The sequence below is a fragment of the Mytilus trossulus genome, chromosome 14 (assembly GCF_036588685.1).
Source record: "Mytilus trossulus isolate FHL-02 chromosome 14, PNRI_Mtr1.1.1.hap1, whole genome shotgun sequence".
NCBI classification, from domain to species: domain Eukaryota; kingdom Metazoa; phylum Mollusca; class Bivalvia; order Mytilida; family Mytilidae; genus Mytilus; species Mytilus trossulus.
In genome coordinates, this window is record NC_086386.1 from 9,667,774 (window position 1) to 9,687,548 (window position 19,775).

At 32.9% G+C, this 19,775-nt stretch overlaps 2 protein-coding genes across 2 annotated transcripts in view; one reads left to right on the plus strand and one right to left on the minus strand.

The window, feature by feature from the left end:
- Positions 1-13,491, minus strand: part of LOC134696567 (ubiquitin carboxyl-terminal hydrolase-like) — a 96,230-nt gene extending 82,739 nt beyond the window's left edge. Inside the window, exons 1-3 of the mRNA XM_063558422.1 lie at positions 13,435-13,491; positions 6,391-6,519; positions 4,244-4,379 (exon numbers count right to left, since the gene is read on the minus strand). Of these exons, the coding sequence (XP_063414492.1) occupies positions 4,244-4,379; positions 6,391-6,519; positions 13,435-13,476 (307 nt within the window). The 5' untranslated portion in view covers positions 13,477-13,491. The remainder of the gene's footprint in view (positions 1-4,243; positions 4,380-6,390; positions 6,520-13,434) is intronic.
- A 21-nt stretch (positions 13,492-13,512) lies between these two features.
- LOC134696566 (TBC1 domain family member 1-like) overlaps positions 13,513-19,775 on the plus strand; it is a 37,281-nt gene continuing 31,018 nt past the window's right edge. The window contains exon 1 of the mRNA XM_063558420.1: positions 13,513-14,380. Within this exon, the coding sequence (XP_063414490.1) occupies positions 14,021-14,380 (360 nt within the window). The 5' untranslated portion in view covers positions 13,513-14,020. The remainder of the gene's footprint in view (positions 14,381-19,775) is intronic.

A 19,775-nucleotide genomic window follows, 5' to 3' on the forward strand; every position in this document is an offset into this window, starting at 1 on the left:
TACGGATTACAAATGTGTCAACGTTTCAATTTGTGATTGGATAACAACACAGAGATGTCAGTATATATTCCGGAAACTGCCGGGGTATATACGACATTTTTATCCCCAATTGGAACCTCAAAAAGGTCATCATAGCACCGGTCACATAGTAACGTAGTCAAAAGCTATCAGACTGTCAGAATATTATATGTTATTTAGGTCTCAGAAAGGGTATATACTGTGACATTCCCGGCCTTCGGCTCAGGGGATATAAACTCTAAGCCGGGACTGTCACAGTATATACCCTGTCTGAGACCTAAATAACATATAATATTCCGGAAACTGCCAGGGTATATACGACGTTTTTATCCCCAATTGGAACCTCAAAAACGTCATCATAACACTGGTTACTATGTGACGTAGTCAAAAGCTATCAGACTGTCAGAGGCTCACAGAGGGAAAATAATGACGTGCCTCAGTCAATAATACATTTTAATACAAAATCACGCAATTTAAACTTTAAATACTTAGATTTAATGCTGAAAGTGTTATTATAAATTATAACATACACGATAAAATTATGTTCACAGCAAATTAGAAAATCCATCACGTATGTCGAACATATCAGCTTGGGGTTTTCAACATATATGTGTTGTCAACAAATACTTGCACTGGAAAATTAAAGAACCTTAGTGAGCACGCTCACATACCCCACGTCCCTACATTGTCATTGGAGAAATTAGATAAGTGAAAGAAAAAAAATTGTATAAGAAAAAATAATTTCCTGCCAATATGCACATCTAAATAGTATGTCCTTATTATCTACAAAATTTCATGAAACTCTGTTGTGTTGTTTCAGAGGAGTTGAGATGACAAACTGTTGCAGAAGTACATTGAAGCAAATAAGTTTAAAGGGGTGTAACTCCTAGAAAAAAAATTGAATCGCAATTTCCCGTCAATATGCACAACTACATAGTATGTCCTTATTATCTGAAAAGGTTTCGTGAAATTCTGTTGTGTGGTTTGAGAGGAGTTGTGATGACAAACTGTTGCAGTAGTACATTAAAGTAAATAAGTTCAAAGGGGCGTAACTCCTAGAAAAAAAATTGAATCGTAATTTCCCGTCGATATGCACAACTACATAGTATGTCCTTATTATCTGAAAAGGTTTCGTGAAATTCTGTTGTGTGGTTTGAGAGGAGTTGCGATGACAAACTGTTGCAGTAGTACATTATAGTAAATAAGTTCAAAGGGGCGTAACTCCTAGAAAAAAAATTGAATCGCAATTTCCCATTGAAATGCACAACTACACAGTATGTCCTTACTATCTGAAAAGGTTTCGTGAAATTCTGTTGTGTGGTTTGAGAGGAGTTGTGATGACAAGAAACAGGACTGACGGAGGGACGGACAGACTGACAGACGGACAGACGGGTCAAAAACATTATACCCTCCGCAACTCGTTGCGTGGGGTATAATAACATTAAGTCAGGGGTAATTCGTAATATATGTGTACTTCAGGTCTCAGACAGGGTATATACTGTGACATTCTCGGCTGAGGTCTTATATCCCATCCCCTTCGACTTTGGCTCAGGGGATATAAACTCTAAGCCAGGAATGTCACAGTAAATACCCTGTCTGAGACCTGAATAACATATATTATGTATTATGTATTATGCATTATCCATTATGTATTATGTATTAAGTATTAAGTATTATGTATTATGCATTATGTATTATGCATTATGTATTATGTATTATGTATTCTTTCATGCACACCTTAGTTTTATATACTAGTATTATATATCTCTTGTAAAATTCTCATATTGATGTATGTATCCTATAAGCTGTATTGCTTTCGGAATGAAGTATTATTATCCTGTATATTAAAAAAATGTTTTAATTTCTATTTTTTTTTATCTTTAATTAATTACATACATATGAATGGGGTATATCATTCATCAATTTTTATTTAAAAATTTAGGGATAAGAAACTTCAATTTGATTTGTAATCTCATAAAATAAAATAAGGGCTATTCCAGAAAAAAATGTAGGGGGGGTTGGAAGGCACATTGTATTAATAATACATGGGTGATGGGTATCAGAGGACTTTTCACACTATAATGCACTATAATTCTTAATTACAATTGTCTGGGTGGTGGGTGCTGACAAAAACTGCCTTCCAACCCCTCCATACATTTTTTTCTGGAATAGCCCTAAAGAGAAACAAGAGCTAGGCCTAAGAAACTTTTCCAAAAAAAGAATTTCAGATGCTATCCATTGAAGATCACTGAAGTATTGGATGTACTACTTCATAGAGGGTGGTAAAGGGTTATTTTCATGCAACATGTTTTGCCATTTTTATTTCATGTGCAGCCATGAAAAAGGTTTGTTATTCACCCTGTTTCTTGAAATAGGTAAAAAGATCACTGAACAATGTAGAAATCCTGATATTCTTGAAAATGCAATTGTATTTACCCAGTATATAAAAAAAGTTAGAATATGTGGTATGATTACCAATAAGAAAACTCTCCATCAGACACCTAATGACATACTCCACATAGCAGTTAATAACTATAGGTCACTGTACAGCTTTCCATAACAAGCACAACCCATAACACAGTCACCTATAAATGACACGACAAAAGTAAAACAATCCATCCCTTACAAATACAAATTGCCTTTTGAAAGAGCTTTGTAGAATATATATATCTAAATATATTTTTGATCATATAAAGTAAAAGTCAATAAGGTATGAATGGGAAGGGTTGGCTTAAAATTCTACTACAAATTGAAATGTATGGATTTTAACCCAAAGTCACTAGACATGCAAGAGCAAGACTGGATGTATTGAGCCTGATTCCTGTATACCAGTGAGAATTATCAATGCCAATACTGATAACCAATCATGAAAAGCATATAATTTATTCTATAAAAGAACCTATGGCAAACAAAATTGTGTGTTTTAGGGTTTCTTTCAGTAGGTTTGGGTTGACAGAAAAAAAAACAATCCTGCAAGTACCATGTTTTTACCACGTCTGGTCCAGGATATACACACACTTTACCAGAATATTGCTGCAAAAGTATTCTGATCAATCTGTTTTATATTGCAATTTAATGATGTAACTAAAATAGGTTACTTACTAAAACTGCTTTGTGGTGAAATAGAAAAACTCAAGAAAACTTTATAACAACAAAGACATCTCCAACAATAGACCTGTATGACTAAATGACATTTGCCACTAGAGAAAAATTTTAAAACCTGTAACAGTTTTCAAGGTGGGTGGACAGGAATAAGGTTGTATTGAAAAATAATATCTTTGGTAACAGTTGACCTTCCTGTAATCTTTTTGTCCTGGTTTTTAGTTGTAATGTGGTCTATGGTAACAGATGACTTACCTATAAACTTTTTGTCCTGGTTTTTAGCTGTAATGTGATCTATGGTAACAGATGACTTACCTATAAACTTTTTGATCTGGTAATTAGCTGTACTGTGATCTATGGTAACAGATGACTTACCTATAAACTTTTTGTTCTGGTAATTAGCTGTACTGTGATCTATGGTAACAGATGACTTACCTATAAACTTTTTGTTCTGGTAATTAGCTGTACTGTGATCTATGGTAACAGATGACTTACCTATAAACTTTTTGTTCTGGTTTTTAGCTGTACTGTGATCTATGGTAACATATGACTTACCTATAAACTTTTTGTTCTGGTAATTAGCTGTACTGTGATCTATGGTAACAGATGACTTACCAGTGATATTGTTTGCCTTAAATTAGTGGAGAATAAAGGCTTTTTCCTCTGGAGAAAAATCCCAATTTGACAAAAAAATGGCTTAAAATTATTCCCAAAAGGACAACTTTTTTCCAAACAGTGCAGTCTTCGTAGTGATTGTGCATAAATACAAACTGAAAAACACTCATATAAACATTTTTGATAACTAATATGACTATATGTGCAGACAAAAAGGGGTCTTTTTTTCAAAGCAAGGGTTGACTCTTGAAAGTGAGTCTGTTAATTGAAGTTTCAGTCAAATTTGAGGTTTTTTTTAAATTTCCCAATTTGATGAAAATGACACATATTTTCCCAATAAAAAAGGGTAGAGGTAGTTTTGAAAAAAGCCAACAATATCACTGCTTACCTATAAACTTTTTGTTCTGGTAATTAGCTGTACTGTGATCTATGGTAACAGATGACTTACCTATAAAATTTTTGTTCTGGTAATTAGCTGTACTGTGATCTATGGTAACAGATGACTTACCTATAAACTTGATCTTGTCCTTGTTATTTGCCAGACTATGTACAATGGCTATAGTTCCACAGGCGTTAGATATGGTCTGTTTTACAAAGAACAGGTCTGATGATGGTTTTACCTCACCCAGAGGACTTGCTGTTGCCTGAAATGATTTTCAAATATCAAATAAGCTTAAATTTTATATAAAGCGCCTTATAACACAAAAGTTACTAGCACTATTCACACTTACATCTTCACTGTGACTCTCATATAGCAGTTTTGTAAAATTTCTTACCCTATCATTAAATTTTAAAGATTAACAGCAATGAAGTTGTATTTACAGTAAAATCCTATAATAATGATGAAGCACTGTGTCAAGTCAAGTATATTTTTTCAGTAACAGTTGTGTTTGATGGTGGAGTGGATAGGTTCATTGCAAAAAAATCCATTAAGGTTTATATAAACATAGCTTAGTTATTCATAGGAATACAAAAAATATAGTTTGGTTCAATACAGATCTGTCCACATGTTCATCAAATCATTTTTAAAGTGGATACAATAAGTGATGCACGCCAAATTGAAGCTTAATTGGATCAGCATTTCAAACTAAAAGCTGAAAAACAAGACTGTCAAGGCTTGATAGACAATGAAGGGCTAGTCATAACAACAGTTTAAATTTATTTTTTTAGTCAGGAATTCTTAAAATGAGGTCGTGGACAACTGATGTTTGAGAGCTTGGAAATATATCAACCCAAAGTCAAGAATGCATACAAAGGTTCCCCTTGGAACCAGAGAAAACTAACCTTGCAACAATATTGACAGTTGAGACATGGTTCAAAATCTATATTATTAACTACGGTTGAACAGAAAGGGCGACCTGACAGAACAGATGTTCACTAAATAAACCTTGAAGAACTGTATTTGCATTCACAACAGTTTAATGACAATGCACTGTTTGATATTTAATAATACAAATGTTGTTGTCAGGAATTACTGTTGATGGTAAAACAACATAGAGGCTATCGAAAAATTGTCAACAATTGACTATGAAGGGCAATAACTCCTTTAATGGGATCATTTGACCATTTTGGTCATTTAGACTTATTCTTATATCAATTTGGCCAAGTATTTTCAGAGAAGATTTTGTAAAAACTTTAAGAAAAATTATGAAAAGTTGACTTTGAAGTTAAATTACTCTTGATGGGGTCAATTGACCAATTCGGTAATGTTGACTTATTTTAAGATCTAACTTTGCTGAACAATTTTGATGTTTAAAGATAATCTCTATCATAATATTCAAGATAATAACCAAAAATTGCTAAACCAAACTAAACACAAACTAATTATTACATGAAAACTTAGCAAAAGTTTTTAAGTCAATAGACCATGACTGAGGGTGCGGGACCAAATAATCTTCATGGAAATGAGATATATATTCCAATGCTTATACAACTGCATACCAATTATAACCAACTAATCATTTGTGGTTCTCTATAAACTGACCTAATCACAACCTAACACATGAAAATATAGCTAAAATTTTAAACTCAAAAGTCCGTCACTGAGGGGGCAGGGCAAAATAATCTCTATGGAAATGAGATGTTCCAATGCTTAAACAACTGCATTCTAATTATCATTAATTTACCACGGTTCCCCATGAATTGACTTAATCAAAAACTAAGCAAAAGTTTCAACTCAAAAGACCATAACTGAGGGGGCCGAGCCAAATAATCTCCATGTTTTTTTCCATTAAAAAGCGGAATAACTCTAGAAATGTACAAGTGTTAGATGGTAACAAAATTCAAACTAGATCTTTGTTATGTGGTAATAAACAGTGTGTAAAAGATTCATAATATTAGGTTGAGGAAAACTAAAGTTAGAGAACGGAAACCAATTTGGGGATGTACAGAAGTAAAACTTAATGGCCCCTCCACTACAGGAAAATTTAAAATCTGAATTCTAAATCAAATTTATTAGCTGTTTAAAATGGAACAGTGGTGAGCACTGACTACTCTTGGTAAACCTTCATAAACAATGTATGAAGAAAAGAAAGAATCATGTTTTCTTTCTAAAACCCCCCAATTAAACAATCTTCAACAAACAACAAAATGGATAAGTATACCAACAGGTCTACCATACATTATAATAGATGTTTCCCACATTAACTGACAAACCTTATCTGTGATTGGATACAACAATACTACAGCTGCTACTGGTCGTGGCACCATTCCTAACAGATCTGCATCCAGTCCATAAATATCTACAAACTGCCATTCTTTAGGGACGCCAAGGTTAAAGATGTACTGCAAAAAAGTCAGATGTTACCACAATAAATAACATATATATACATACATTGTATCACAATATCATACGATAGATTGTTTTGTTTGCCTTCTATTAATATAGAGGATTTTATAGATATACTTCCTACTACTATGCCGTCCTGAACATGCATGAAATAATTGCCACTGGACATTAAGCAACCAACAATCAATCAATCATATTACTATGTTCTTCATACCTTGATCTCCAAATAATTGTTTCTTTTTGGCATAATATTTGTGTTATAACTTTTCATCCGTCAAAATAGAAAATTTTGTCTGTATATTGTTCAAAATGCAGAAACAATTTAGGTTCATTATTTCAATCTGCAGTTTGTCACAGATTTCCATTGAAGAAACTGGACTAATTACCTTAGTTCTTACATTTGTTTATAAAATTGAGAATGGAAATGGGGAATGTCTCAAAGAGACAACAACCCTACCAAATAAAAAACAACAGCAGAAGGTCACCAACAGGTCTTCAATGAAGCGAGAAATTCCCGCACCCGGAGGCGTCCTCTATCTGGCCCCTAAACAAATATATACTAGTTCAGTGATAATGAACGCCATACTAATTTCTAAATTGTACACAAGAAACTAAAATTAAAATAATAAAGACTAACAAAGGCCAGAGGCTCCTGACTTGGGACAGGCGCAAAAATGCCGCGGGGTTAAACATGTTTGTGAGATCTCAACCCTCCCCCTAAACCTCTAACCAATGTAGAAAGGTAAACGCATAACAATACGCACATTAAAATGGAGTCTTTGTCAGAAGATGTAACCAAAGAAAATATACAAAATGACAATAATACATAAATAATAACAGACTACTAGCAGTTAACTGACATGCCAGCTCCAGACTTCAATTAAACTGACTGAAAGATTATGATTTCATCATATGAACATCAGGCACAATCCTTCCTGTTAGGGGTTTAGTATCATACCATCATTACATATATGAGAAGAACATAACCCGTGTCATGCCAACAACTGTTTTTAGAATAAATGTGTTTAGTTCCGATGCAAATAAAATTGAGAATGGAAATGGGGAATGTGTCAAAGAGACAACAACCCGACCAAAATAAAAAAACACAACAGCAGAAGGTCACCAACAGGTCTTCAATGTAGCGAGAAATTCCCGCACCCGGAGGCGTCCTTCAGCTGGCCCCTAAACAAATATATACTAGTTCAGTGATAATGAACGCCATACTAATTTCCAAATTGTACACAAGAAACTAAAATTTAAATAATACAAGACTAACAAAGGCCAGAGGCTCCTGACTTGGGACAGGCGCAAAAATGCGGCGGGGTTAAACATGTTTGTGAGATCTCAACCCTCCCCCTATACCTCTAACCAGTGTAGAAAAGTAAAAGCATAACAATACCTTATCAGGGACTCAATATTAACACCAAAATATGCAATCTTTAATGACTTGACACCGTTATCGTAATTATATCCCTTCTTAATAAGTCTTTTCAAAGGTTTTGTTAGTTTCTGAGGTGAATACTGACACCTTTGTGCTTTATAAAGAATATTTCCATAAAAAATTGGATGTGAAATACCTGAACGTATAAGAAGTCTGCATGTTGAGCTATATTTACGAATGATGTCCTTATACTGATGATAAAATTTGGTAAATGTTTTGACTAGTTGGTCCGAGAACACAATTAATTTGTAGTGCATTTCTTTTAGAACATAAATGAAAATTTAAAAAATCCCACCTGCGCTTTCTCAATGAAATTTTTACAGTGTGTTGTACTACTTTTGGGACAAATTATATCAAAATTATAGAAAACTTCATCGCCTCTAACTCAAAATATTTACAATTTTGTGTTTAGGGTGTCTTGAAATCTTTTGACAGCTTCCGAAGTGCTAATTTTTAACCTTTTTCAGCTGGACCAAATCACTACTTTCTTGTAAAATTCTTGACCTAAATTTTTTTACAGTGTAATTTCACCCCCCTTCTAACAATTTGAGGCATTAAACATGGAGAAATAAATTTGGAAGGGGTATAAACATTATTGGCAAGTAACCCACTGTTAACACTAGGGACTATATTCGTGAACAACGAAAATCAAGGGACGACAATTGTGGTCTCGGACCAGTTTGTGATATTGAAAACCCTGGTGTAATAATTTTTCAGTCATACATAAATTTCTCTCGTTAAAATCTTAAACATTGTTACATACACAAGCGAATCGTACAAGTTATAATATATAAACACCGTAATATGGTGATAAGGGAACGTCACCATCTAAAAATGGATAATTATCGATAGGAAATGAAAAATCATCCCTTTTATCATAAATTTTAGTATTCAGCTTTCCGTTAGTGATATAGATATCAAGATCGAGGAAAGGGCAGTGGTCATTGTTAGTATTAGCTTTATTTAAAGTAAGTTCAACAGGATAAATTTTATTAATATACATACTGAAGTCGTCATTATTAAGAGCCAAAATATCATCCAAATATCTAAAAGTATTATTAAATTTGTTTATTATGAAAGTATGTTCCCATTAAATTAAATTAAGAAACAAAAATTCTGTGAGTATTGCATAGCAATACATAGTCTCCTACCGATTAAAAATTCATTGTAATGGAAAGAAATTCTAAATTGATCAATATGTAACTTGTCATGGCGTACAAAAAATAGTGTTTACTACAAACAAGAGTGCACACACTGAAATGTCTCGCCTTCTATACTAATCCTTGATACTATCTTTGATAAACCTAAAGCTTTATTACAACTGTCACATAAACTCAACATTAACCAAGAAAATGAAACATTGATCAATGAACCATGAAAATCAGGTCAAGGTCAGATAAACCATGCCAGGCAGACATGTACAGCTAACAATTCTTTAATACAACAAATATTATTGCTTATAAATAAAGAAAAACAGACCAAAACACAAACACTTAAAACTTAGCAATAGACCGTGAAAATGAGGTCAAGGTCAAATAAAACCTGCGTAACCGACATAAAGATCATAAAATATTTCCATACACCACATATAGTTGACCTAATGCATAAAGTATTAGAAAAATAGACCAAAACTAAAAAACTTAACTTTGACCACTGAACCATGAAAATGAGGTCAAGGTCAGATGACACCTGTCAGCTAGACATGTACACCTTACAATCATTCCATACACCAATTATAGAAGACCTATTGCATATAGTATAAGAAAAACAGACCAAAACACAAAAACTTAACTATAACCACTGAACCATGAAAATGAGGTCAATGTCAGATGACACCTGCCAGTTGGACATGTACACCTTACAGTCCTTCCATACACCAAATATACTAGACCTATTGCTTATAGTATCTGAGATATGGACTTGACCACGAAAACTTAACCTTGTTCACTGATCCCTGAAATGAGGTCGAGGTCAAGTGAAAACTGTCTGACAGGCTTGAGGACCTTGCAAGGTACGCACATACCAAATATAGTTATCCAATTACTTATAATAAGAGAGAATTTAACATTACAAAAAATCTTAACTTTTTTTTCAAGTAGTCACTGAACCATGAAAATGAGGTCAAGGACATTGGACATGTGACTGATGGAAAGTTCGTAACATGAGGCATCTATATACAAAGTATGAAGCATCCAGGTCTTCTACCTTCTAAAATATAAAGCTTTTTAACGAAACACTAATGCGTTTGTTGGGTGACTTTATTTGCGAGTCGCGCCATTTTGATTAATGAAATATTATTTTTTTATTTTTAAATATTTTTTTCCCTTAATTAATAAATGTATATATTTTTAAATTTTGTCAAATGATGTTAAGCGCAGTTGCCACCTAAAATTATATATTTTAAAGTACAAGTGAGTGGTTAACCAGAGTGATATATATATACACGCGAGATTTCAAAAATTACAAGGGAGACAATCCAGTGTCAACAGCGACACCTACAGAATACAGAATACAAGCTTTTAAGAAGTGAGCTAACACCACCGCCGCCGGATCACTATCCCTATGTCAAGCTTTCTGCAACAAAAGTTGCAGGCTCGACAAAAATAACAAACAAACCTACCACTCATCATGCTAATTCTACTTGTACAATTTACTAAAAAAAGAAAAAAAGTCAAAAATGTCATTTATCTATTCTTAATATAATGTCTTCTTCAAATCCTTTAAAAAATTAATTATTTTCCTTTGAACAGAAATCTAACAATTAAAATAATAAGTATATATTACAACAAAAATTTAATTCTAAGGGAAAGTTCAAAAATAAGTTATTTCCATCTGAACAGAAATACACAGTGTGTTTAGTCAAAGCAAGTGCAACACACAAAGTGATGTCACATTTGAATTTCTAAATTGAGTTCCCAAAATTAAAAAAGAATTTGGATGGAATTCAAGATTAGATGTGTATGACTTATCTAACATATATTAAAACAGTAAAAATGACAAGACTAATTGAATATCAAATTGTAGAAGTAATTAGATAATTGTATAATCTAGCTTTGTCAGTTTTTTCTTCTGAATAAAACTGTAAACCTGGAAAACTGATTTGCCAGACTGACCGAACAATGGACAAACAGACGGTCAAAGTGCAAACCTTAAGTCTCCTTCGACTTCATCGGTAGACAGGTATGGTTGTGCATATTTTATATTTCCAAGGGGCATAACTCTTTAATAAAAAAGTCTCTTGTCCACCAAGTGTGAAAGAACATTTCAAGAGATATTGCTGATATTAACATATACATTAAGTTTAATAAAATCTGGCAAGAATTGTACCTGTGAGAGTGCAAATACCATTTACCAAAAATTTAATATTTCCAAAGGGGCATATAAAATTCTTTCAAAAAGTTAATCTGCCACCATTATAGAAATTGTCCAAGATATTGATATTATTAATTTTATGTCACTGAAAAAACTATGTGAAGTAAGTTTTTTATCCTACATTGTAAAATCACGAATTTGAAAAATTGAAATCTCGCCATCCCGAAATTAAAAAAAAATATTCCAGGATCCTGAGAGCATGGAGAGGGTCAATCCCAAATTCCCAAGCTTAAAAACACCTGATCCCAATAAAGGCCCTTCCCCCCTCTTTGATGTCTTCCCTAAGAGGGTAGTAATGCCCTTTAATGTCAGGCGTCAAACTGTCTTTTTCAGCTACCATTTAGTGATTAGCAACAAATTGGTTACAATTTTACAGTGATTTGTCAAAATATCCTTATTTTTGTGATTCGTCAGAGCTCTCAAATAATTATCGTTACAATCATTTTTGGATAAAAATTAACGTGATTCGTCAAAATCAGTCGATGTTTTATTGTCGAAAAGAAAGTGTACATCTCATTGTCATACTCCAAAAATTACTGATAACATCATTAATCAAGAATTTTAACCGTTATTCATCATGAAAGTACCCCCATTACGACCCTAATACACCTCATCACTATTTGTCCACCATTACCGGTCATCATACCAGGCTCCCATAAAATTTTGACGTCATTATACAAAATATCTGACTCCTCAATGAAAAAGTGATTGTTGTTTGACGTCAATAGTTCAAGCTTGACAATTCTCAGGTCAGTCTGGAATAGTGACAATGAGTATAAAAATGAAGTCAAAGGCAATAAATCTTAAAATAAGACCCATGACAGGGGCGGATTTAGGCGGGGGCGTGGCGGGCGTGCGCCCCCCCTAAAATTTGCAAAGCATGGGTTGACTTCAACATATTTAAGTATCAGAAGAGACCATTCAATCTTTTTTAACATTCAAAGTATATAAAACAGTCAGTTTCACAGAATCAACGTGAATACTAATCAACTGACATACGCTTTATTAAAGTTCTTTAGATAAATAATTTCAAAGGAATGTGTCAAACGCTGAGCTGCGTTTGATGACAAATATAATAGGTTTTTATCAGTTAAAGTAAAAACAACTATAACATTGTGTTTGCGGTTTTTAAAAAACATCCCTAACTCACTTTCACAATTTCATCATGAGACGGTCCAGAAAACAGTCGGCAGGTGAGATTCTTTTATAATATCCGTAATGAAAGATAGAAATACTGTTTTAAGCGAAAGGTTAGTTTATTAATTTGTATCTCTGTGTCTATATTTATTTCTCACTTGCAACCTAAATATTTAGCCGAATTCTGTACCGTATTACAGTACTGTATGCTTGGGATCCCAAGTAAATAAAAATAACTGCGTAAATGCATCTCATTCTGATTTTAGTTGTTTCTGGCACGACCTCCGAAAATAAAAAAATAAAAAAACAGATAGTATGAAAGGACAATTAAAAATCGCTGGTAAAAGTACAACTTATCGTTTGAAAAATATATTGGTTAGGTGAGCAATTGTGATCTGCCTCGTCTCACTTTGCGTCCGTCTGTCCACCCGTCTATCTGTAGATTGTTGTCAGGTGTGGATTAAGGCGGTTTCAGCTTGAAACTTGAATTCCTCGCTAATTTTAACACACAACAGTTCGAGCTATCTACATTTCACCCCTTTAGAAGAATATTTCTACCTAAAAAAAAACTCAAAAATTTTTTAGCCTCGCTCCGCTCGTCGAAAATAAAAATTTGCGCCCCCCCTAACTGAAAATCCAGGATCCGCCCCTGCATGATTATACTGTTTGTCTAGCTCCATCAGTCTTAACAGTTTTAAAAAGTAATAAGTGTCTTTTTGAATGATGTAATACATCTGGTGATCATATCAGTTGAACTAGACAAAATACTTAATTAAATGTGGTGAGGATTCATGTTTCTGTAAGAGTTATTCCCCTTTGACCATCTTCTTCTTATCATACCTTGTTTAATACCTGTAAATAGAAATAAAGGCGAATTAAAAATAGGGAATAGCCTTAAAGATACATTTTATAATTGCTAACTACTTTCTCAAAATATGATAGCTTTTAGTACGGTACTTACATCAGGATTTGATTCCAGAGGTACCCAACGTTGCTCAGTCATTCTGCCGGTATTTTTTTCTCCCAAGATGCACTTTATTGGATATTTGCTTCCGGTACCTGATTATCATTATGCACGTGTGAAAACAATACAGATGTGACATTGTAAGGCATTGGAAAAGGACAGCAAATATTCAGACTTTTAATTTATATCGCACATTCAAATGATCATCATAGGAAAAAACAAAATATTGCATTTTTATGTTTGTTGCAGAACGTCACAAGATGGCGGTCATTGAACTCAATCAGCTGTTGTCAGAAATGCACACAGGTCATAACAAACAACGGGAAGTATCTAAACTTTAATACAATAAACAACAAGTTTAAAGCAGGTGCTCGTGGTCTTAATGCGGTAAAGATAAGAATGATTACGTTTATACAAGTTGTCAGGACATTACAACAGCTAAATCACAACTTTGTCATTGTAACTGTGCAAAAACTGGGTCATCCAACCACAACATAAAAACCATTAGTGACTAGGATCTAATTATATATTTCTGCACATATTATTTTTGAATCATTGCAACATCAAAATTATAGAAACAGACATGGAAAACACAAGTGAAAATCAAGATACAAACAGATTTTTTGTTGTTATGTACCTGGGGTCCTCAATTCTGGACAGAAGATACCCACCACAGTATGTGATGCCCTGGGTGATGGCAGAAGTCAAGAGAAGAAAGGAATCCTTTAAAGAAGTGAATCTGAGAGTTCTTCCGCATATTTTACAGGCTACATTACTTAATGATGAAAGCAAGGAACCAAAAGTACTGTTCTCTCATAAACTGATTTGTTTGTCTAAATTTGCCAAAACACATCAGGACCCAAGATGCTTTGCTTACTTATCAAGGCCTAACCTGTACTGTGACTATGAGTGTCATGTATTTTTGGCACATACAGAAGAAATGGTAAGAATATACAGATGAGTTTCTTTGAGTTGGTTTACAGTCATGACTCATGATAGTATGAGAACAAGACATGTATTAGACATGTTTGACAAATATATAAATGTACAAAAAGTACAATGTATATCAAATGCTTCAAATATTCAAATAAAAAAAATGTCCAGTTAGAGCCAAAATTGGTACAGTAACATGTACCTTTGAAGTACCTTACCATGTTGGCAAATAAAAAATTATTGCTTGAAATACAAATGAAATATGCCCTTTAATTTGCGGTCGTATATTTGGTAATAATAATAAAAACATTTAGGAATTGGGGAAAACAAGGGTGTTCTGATTAATTACTAAAGCACAAAACATAATATAAATGCAGTGTAAGGCAGGTAGTTCAAATACAACATTGTCAATTACCTCCCTTACACTGCTATTAAATTATGTTTAAAGAAATGTAATATTGTCAATGTCTTGAGGTGTGTAGCTGTCAATTTATATTAAAAGTTACATGTACTATTTTAAAAATACTGTGATTATTTACGTCATTATCTATTTTAAGACTTTTATGATGTAAAGTTCATTATATTTAAATGCAGATGGGTTAAAATATACATTGGAAATTTGAATTGAGATTATAACAATATCCTGAGGGAAAAGGGGGGAGGGGGGTTTGTTCTATAGATTTCAGAAATAGAAAACATTTTTTTTTTAAATATTTTTTATTGAAAAAATATTGGGGGGAAAAGGGGGGGGGTGTTACATTTGCGTACGTGCAACAGCACAGTTGGACCTCTGTGGTCGAATCCTGCTGAGCTTGGCATAGCAATTTATTCCAAATAGGCTTTTAGAAATAGCAGTAGTTATTTTGCCAGTACATTGTATGTACAAATCTAATTTTTTTTTTTAAGGTTTAAAACTGCATGTTTGAAAAAATAAATGTTAAAAATGTCCAAATTGCGTAAAATAATAACGTTACACAATCTAACATAATAAATAGCAAATCCACATATAAATTAAAAATCTAAATCTGTCATCAAATTTGCTTATGAAACAATAATCAGTCTTTTTAATTGAATACATGTAAAATCTGTAAATAAAATCGCTCTTTTTCTGTAAAAATTGGCTTCCCCTTAATATACACATGTATGCACATGTAGATCCTAGCATATTTTCTGCATTTGTATTTACAGGCAAAATGCTTCCCCTCCATATACACATGTACATAGATCCTAGCATATTTTCTGCATTTGTATTTGGAGGCAAAATGCTTCCCTTCCATATACACATGTACATAGATCCTAGCATATTTTCTGCATTTGTATTTACAGGCAAAATGCTTCCCCTCCATATACACATGTACATACTAGATCCTAGCATATTTTCTGTACGTATAATTTGTATTTAATGGCAAAATTACTTAGATTTTATTCTTTTCATTGCTCAAATTCGAAGAGGACTTAAGGTTTGGACTCTGTCTGTCTGCCTATCCTCCAAATCAGTTTTCCAGACTTTTTTCTTCATGAATGATGCTTGAACATGTTGAAGATATTGATTTGATATTTGGTGTATTGTTTTTATCATGTCAGGCAAGTTGAATACAGGTCAAATTTGATTTTCAAGAGTTTAGCTTTTCTCCTTGTCCATGCCCAGTTTCATTGAATTGTATACCCCTATCCATTGAATAAATTTTTGATGAAATATGTATTAAGGTCAAGTTAATTACAGTAAATGGGCTATGTCACAGATTTCAGTAAAATTTGGCATACAACTCTGGCTTGATGAACTTCAACTGAAAATCGAAAAAATATTGCATTTATCTCAATTATCATTTGAAATATTACTGATTAAATTTTTACAAAATGGGTGAACATGTACATTTGTAAAGAAAGCACTGCTCCAAATGATATGACACAATACTTATTACCACAACACTTGGATCAAGTACATATTTGGGTAACATCACTTCTAGTCTTCATTTTTGTCCCTACTTTATAACGTTATATGTTAAGCAAGGGGTGGCATCATCTGCATTTACAAATGTATACATGTGTATGTGCCCCATGGACACATTCCCCATTTACTTTTTAAATATTCTATAAAAAAAAAACAGTTACAAAATGTACATGTATTTTGACTTGAATGTACTCAATCATCATATTTGGTACTAAAAGTCATAAAGGGAGGGATGTGTTAAGATTTTTATAATAGTATAAAATTTAATCATAACTGAGAAGTTGAACTTGATGACTGCTTGAAACAGAGAGCTGATTTTGGTGACTACTAATAAAATTGAGAATGGAAATGGGGAACAATGTCAAGGACATAAAACTAGGAAGTTGGCTGGGAATTTTGTCCAACATTAACATTGCCCTGGTATGGGTGTTTATCAAAACAATGTGTATAGTCTGGTAGTTTTTCAAAGAAAATGTTTAAATAGTCAATTCACTTTTTAGTGAAAAATCAGTAAAAGTTTACTTAAATTGTAAGTAGATAGTCTTAATAACCCCATTGAGAGAACAAAAATTTATAAAAACTACTTATTTCAAATGTCAATGTTGATCCAACACAATGTAGACCTCCACAGATGTTTTGAACTATTTCAGTTTTATTTAATTACATCTGGGTAAATTGTATAATAATCATACTGTGCTTTAATAACTGAATTTATATCTGATTTTCGACTGTTGTGTTTGACTTTCCGTTTCTTCCTTAGAGCTTTCTATTTCTAGCCCCAAGTTTCATCATCAACATACAGCATGTATGCTCCTCAGTATAGTCTGCTTCATTCCTCCATTGAATGAGAAAGTGTCACTAGAAACATATCAATACACTGTTTTAATCAGCTATTCTTCAGTATCGATTTCTAACTAAATAGGCTAATATATTACAATTTGTAAATGTCAAAATAAAGTACCTTTTAAAGATACTATACAAATCTCTTCTATCATATAGCTTTTTAAGGCACAGATTCCTTATACATGTACTCCATCATATGATTTAATGATGTATATTAGATAATCAAAACTTAATTGGATTATAATGGCTCTTTAAACAAAGCTAATGTTTTGCTGCTCATGATTAAGATTAATGCATTGCATTAGAGAGAGAGAGATAGCAGTGAATTATGTAATAATACATTAGGTCCTTTTGGCCATTTATAAGGGATCCTGGACAACCTGATTGCCTTTTGAATTGATATTGTTTGATGTCATAATATTGTGTATAAAAGAATTAAAAATTTTTAATTAGTTATAATGGGTTTACCTTAGCCTGCAAGTCTTGGGGAGCTTATGATACAGTACTATATATCAGATCTATATTCTAGATGAAAGCAGTATGTTATATGTAACAGATTTCTTTGGTGGTTTTCTGCTAAAGTATACCTCGATTCTAAAACCTACGCTACTGAATTACGAAAAAAAGTGTGTAAAAAAGGATTAATTGTGAATTTGCAAAGTTCAAGGACCATATTTAATTCTGCCCCAAAATGCATTTGCTCTGATTAAAACCTATGAACATTTCTCTTAGACTAAGATATTTATAACTTGTGTTAAATAAAAAAATGTATTATTTTAGTTACTGCCCTTGTGTACCTACAAATGTAGGAAAGATCAAACGCTGAAGGTATTGGAGCTCGATTCTCTTATTACATTAACTTTATTTTGACCCTGGTAGAAAGTTTTCTCAATCATTGTTTCATTAGTAATCAAACCATATTTATGCTGTGTTTCTCTTTTTGTGACAAGTTTCTGATAAAAAAAATCTTTCAAAGTTTTTATATGACTGTAAAAATTTTAAAAAATTTGGTCATATATTGGTATCACGTTGGCATCGTCAGTGTTGTCTGAAGACGGATAGTTTCCAGATTACAACTTAAGTATATGTAAATAGAAAATGATAGAATTTTGATAAAAGGGTTAATTTATAACCACTTAAGGAATGTTGGGATTGATTTTGGGGGTTTTGGTCCCAACAATTTAGGAACAAGGGGTCCAAAAGGGGTCAAAATAAGTATTTGTCTAGTTTCGAGACAATAACTTGTATGAAGGTGTATGGATCTTTCTGAAAGTGTACCACAAGATTCCCATTTCTAAAAAGGAAGGTTGGGATATATATTGATTTTGGGGGTTACAGCCCAAACTGTTGAGGAATTAGGGTCCAAAAAGGTCCAAAAACAATACTTTTCTAATACTTTGTATAAATTGCTTATTTATTGACCAATTTCAAATGGGGTTTTATTCTTGACTTCTTGGGGTTCTTAAATATGCTGAAACTAACCATGTCTTAAGTTTTTGGAATTTGGTCCACATGAGGCCCAAAGGGTCCAATATTTATCTTCTTTTTTTTTGTTTGATTTCATCTAAAATTGAGTTATTGAGTTTCTTTGATATGCGCATGCCTAAATACAAAAAATGTAACCGTGTATATAGATTTTTAATATTGGGTCCCTTTTTCAACTTGGTCTACATTCATGACATTATGGTCCAAAGGGTCCAAAATAAAACTTAGTTTGATTTTAACAAAAAATGAATTTTTGGGGTTGATATGCTGAATCTTAACATGTATTTAGATTTTTTGATTGTGGGCCAAGTTTTCAAGTTGGTCCAAATTGGGGTCCGAAATTTAGCGAAGCTTGATTTCAACAAAAAATGAATGTGCTGATCAACAAAAAATGAATGTATGCTATAACTACGCATGTATTTATATTTTTGATTTTTGGACTCTGTTAATTAATTGGTCCACACTGAGGTCAAAAGGGGCCAAAATTAAGCTTTGTTTGATCTCATCAAAAATTTAATTCTTGTGATTCTTTGATATGCTGAATCAATCCATGGCCAGTTATTTCGATTTTGGATATTTAAACCATAATAGGTAAAAAATAATAATTGTTTAAGTTAATTAGATCACATTCATTCTGTGTCAGAAATCTATACTGTGTCAACTATTTAATCACAATTCAAATTCAGAGCTGTATCTGACAGCTTGAATATTGTGTCCATACTTGCCCCAACTGTTCAGGGTTCGACCTTTGCTGTCGTATAAAGCTGCGCCCTGTGGAGAATCTGGTTTGGCCTATTATGGAAGGAGAAATTAAAATCTTCTTTTCATATCTGTCTATCAATCTGACTTATTTTGCATACATCACCTAGGCAAAATCTACAGAACTCTTTTAATTTTGTTCAAGGTATATGTAGTTTTACTCATTTCCTAGAGTATTATTACTCTAAGGCACAAATTGAAGAGGTTTCAAGTAGGCATTATTCTCCAGAAAGAGCACTGGGGTACCTGATAATGGTGCTACATGTATATTTTCTACCACAGAGTTATCCTGGATAAATTTATAATAGAATTTATAATAGAATTTATAAGGGTCATGGAGCTATAATTTCTGGAAAACTGTGTATGT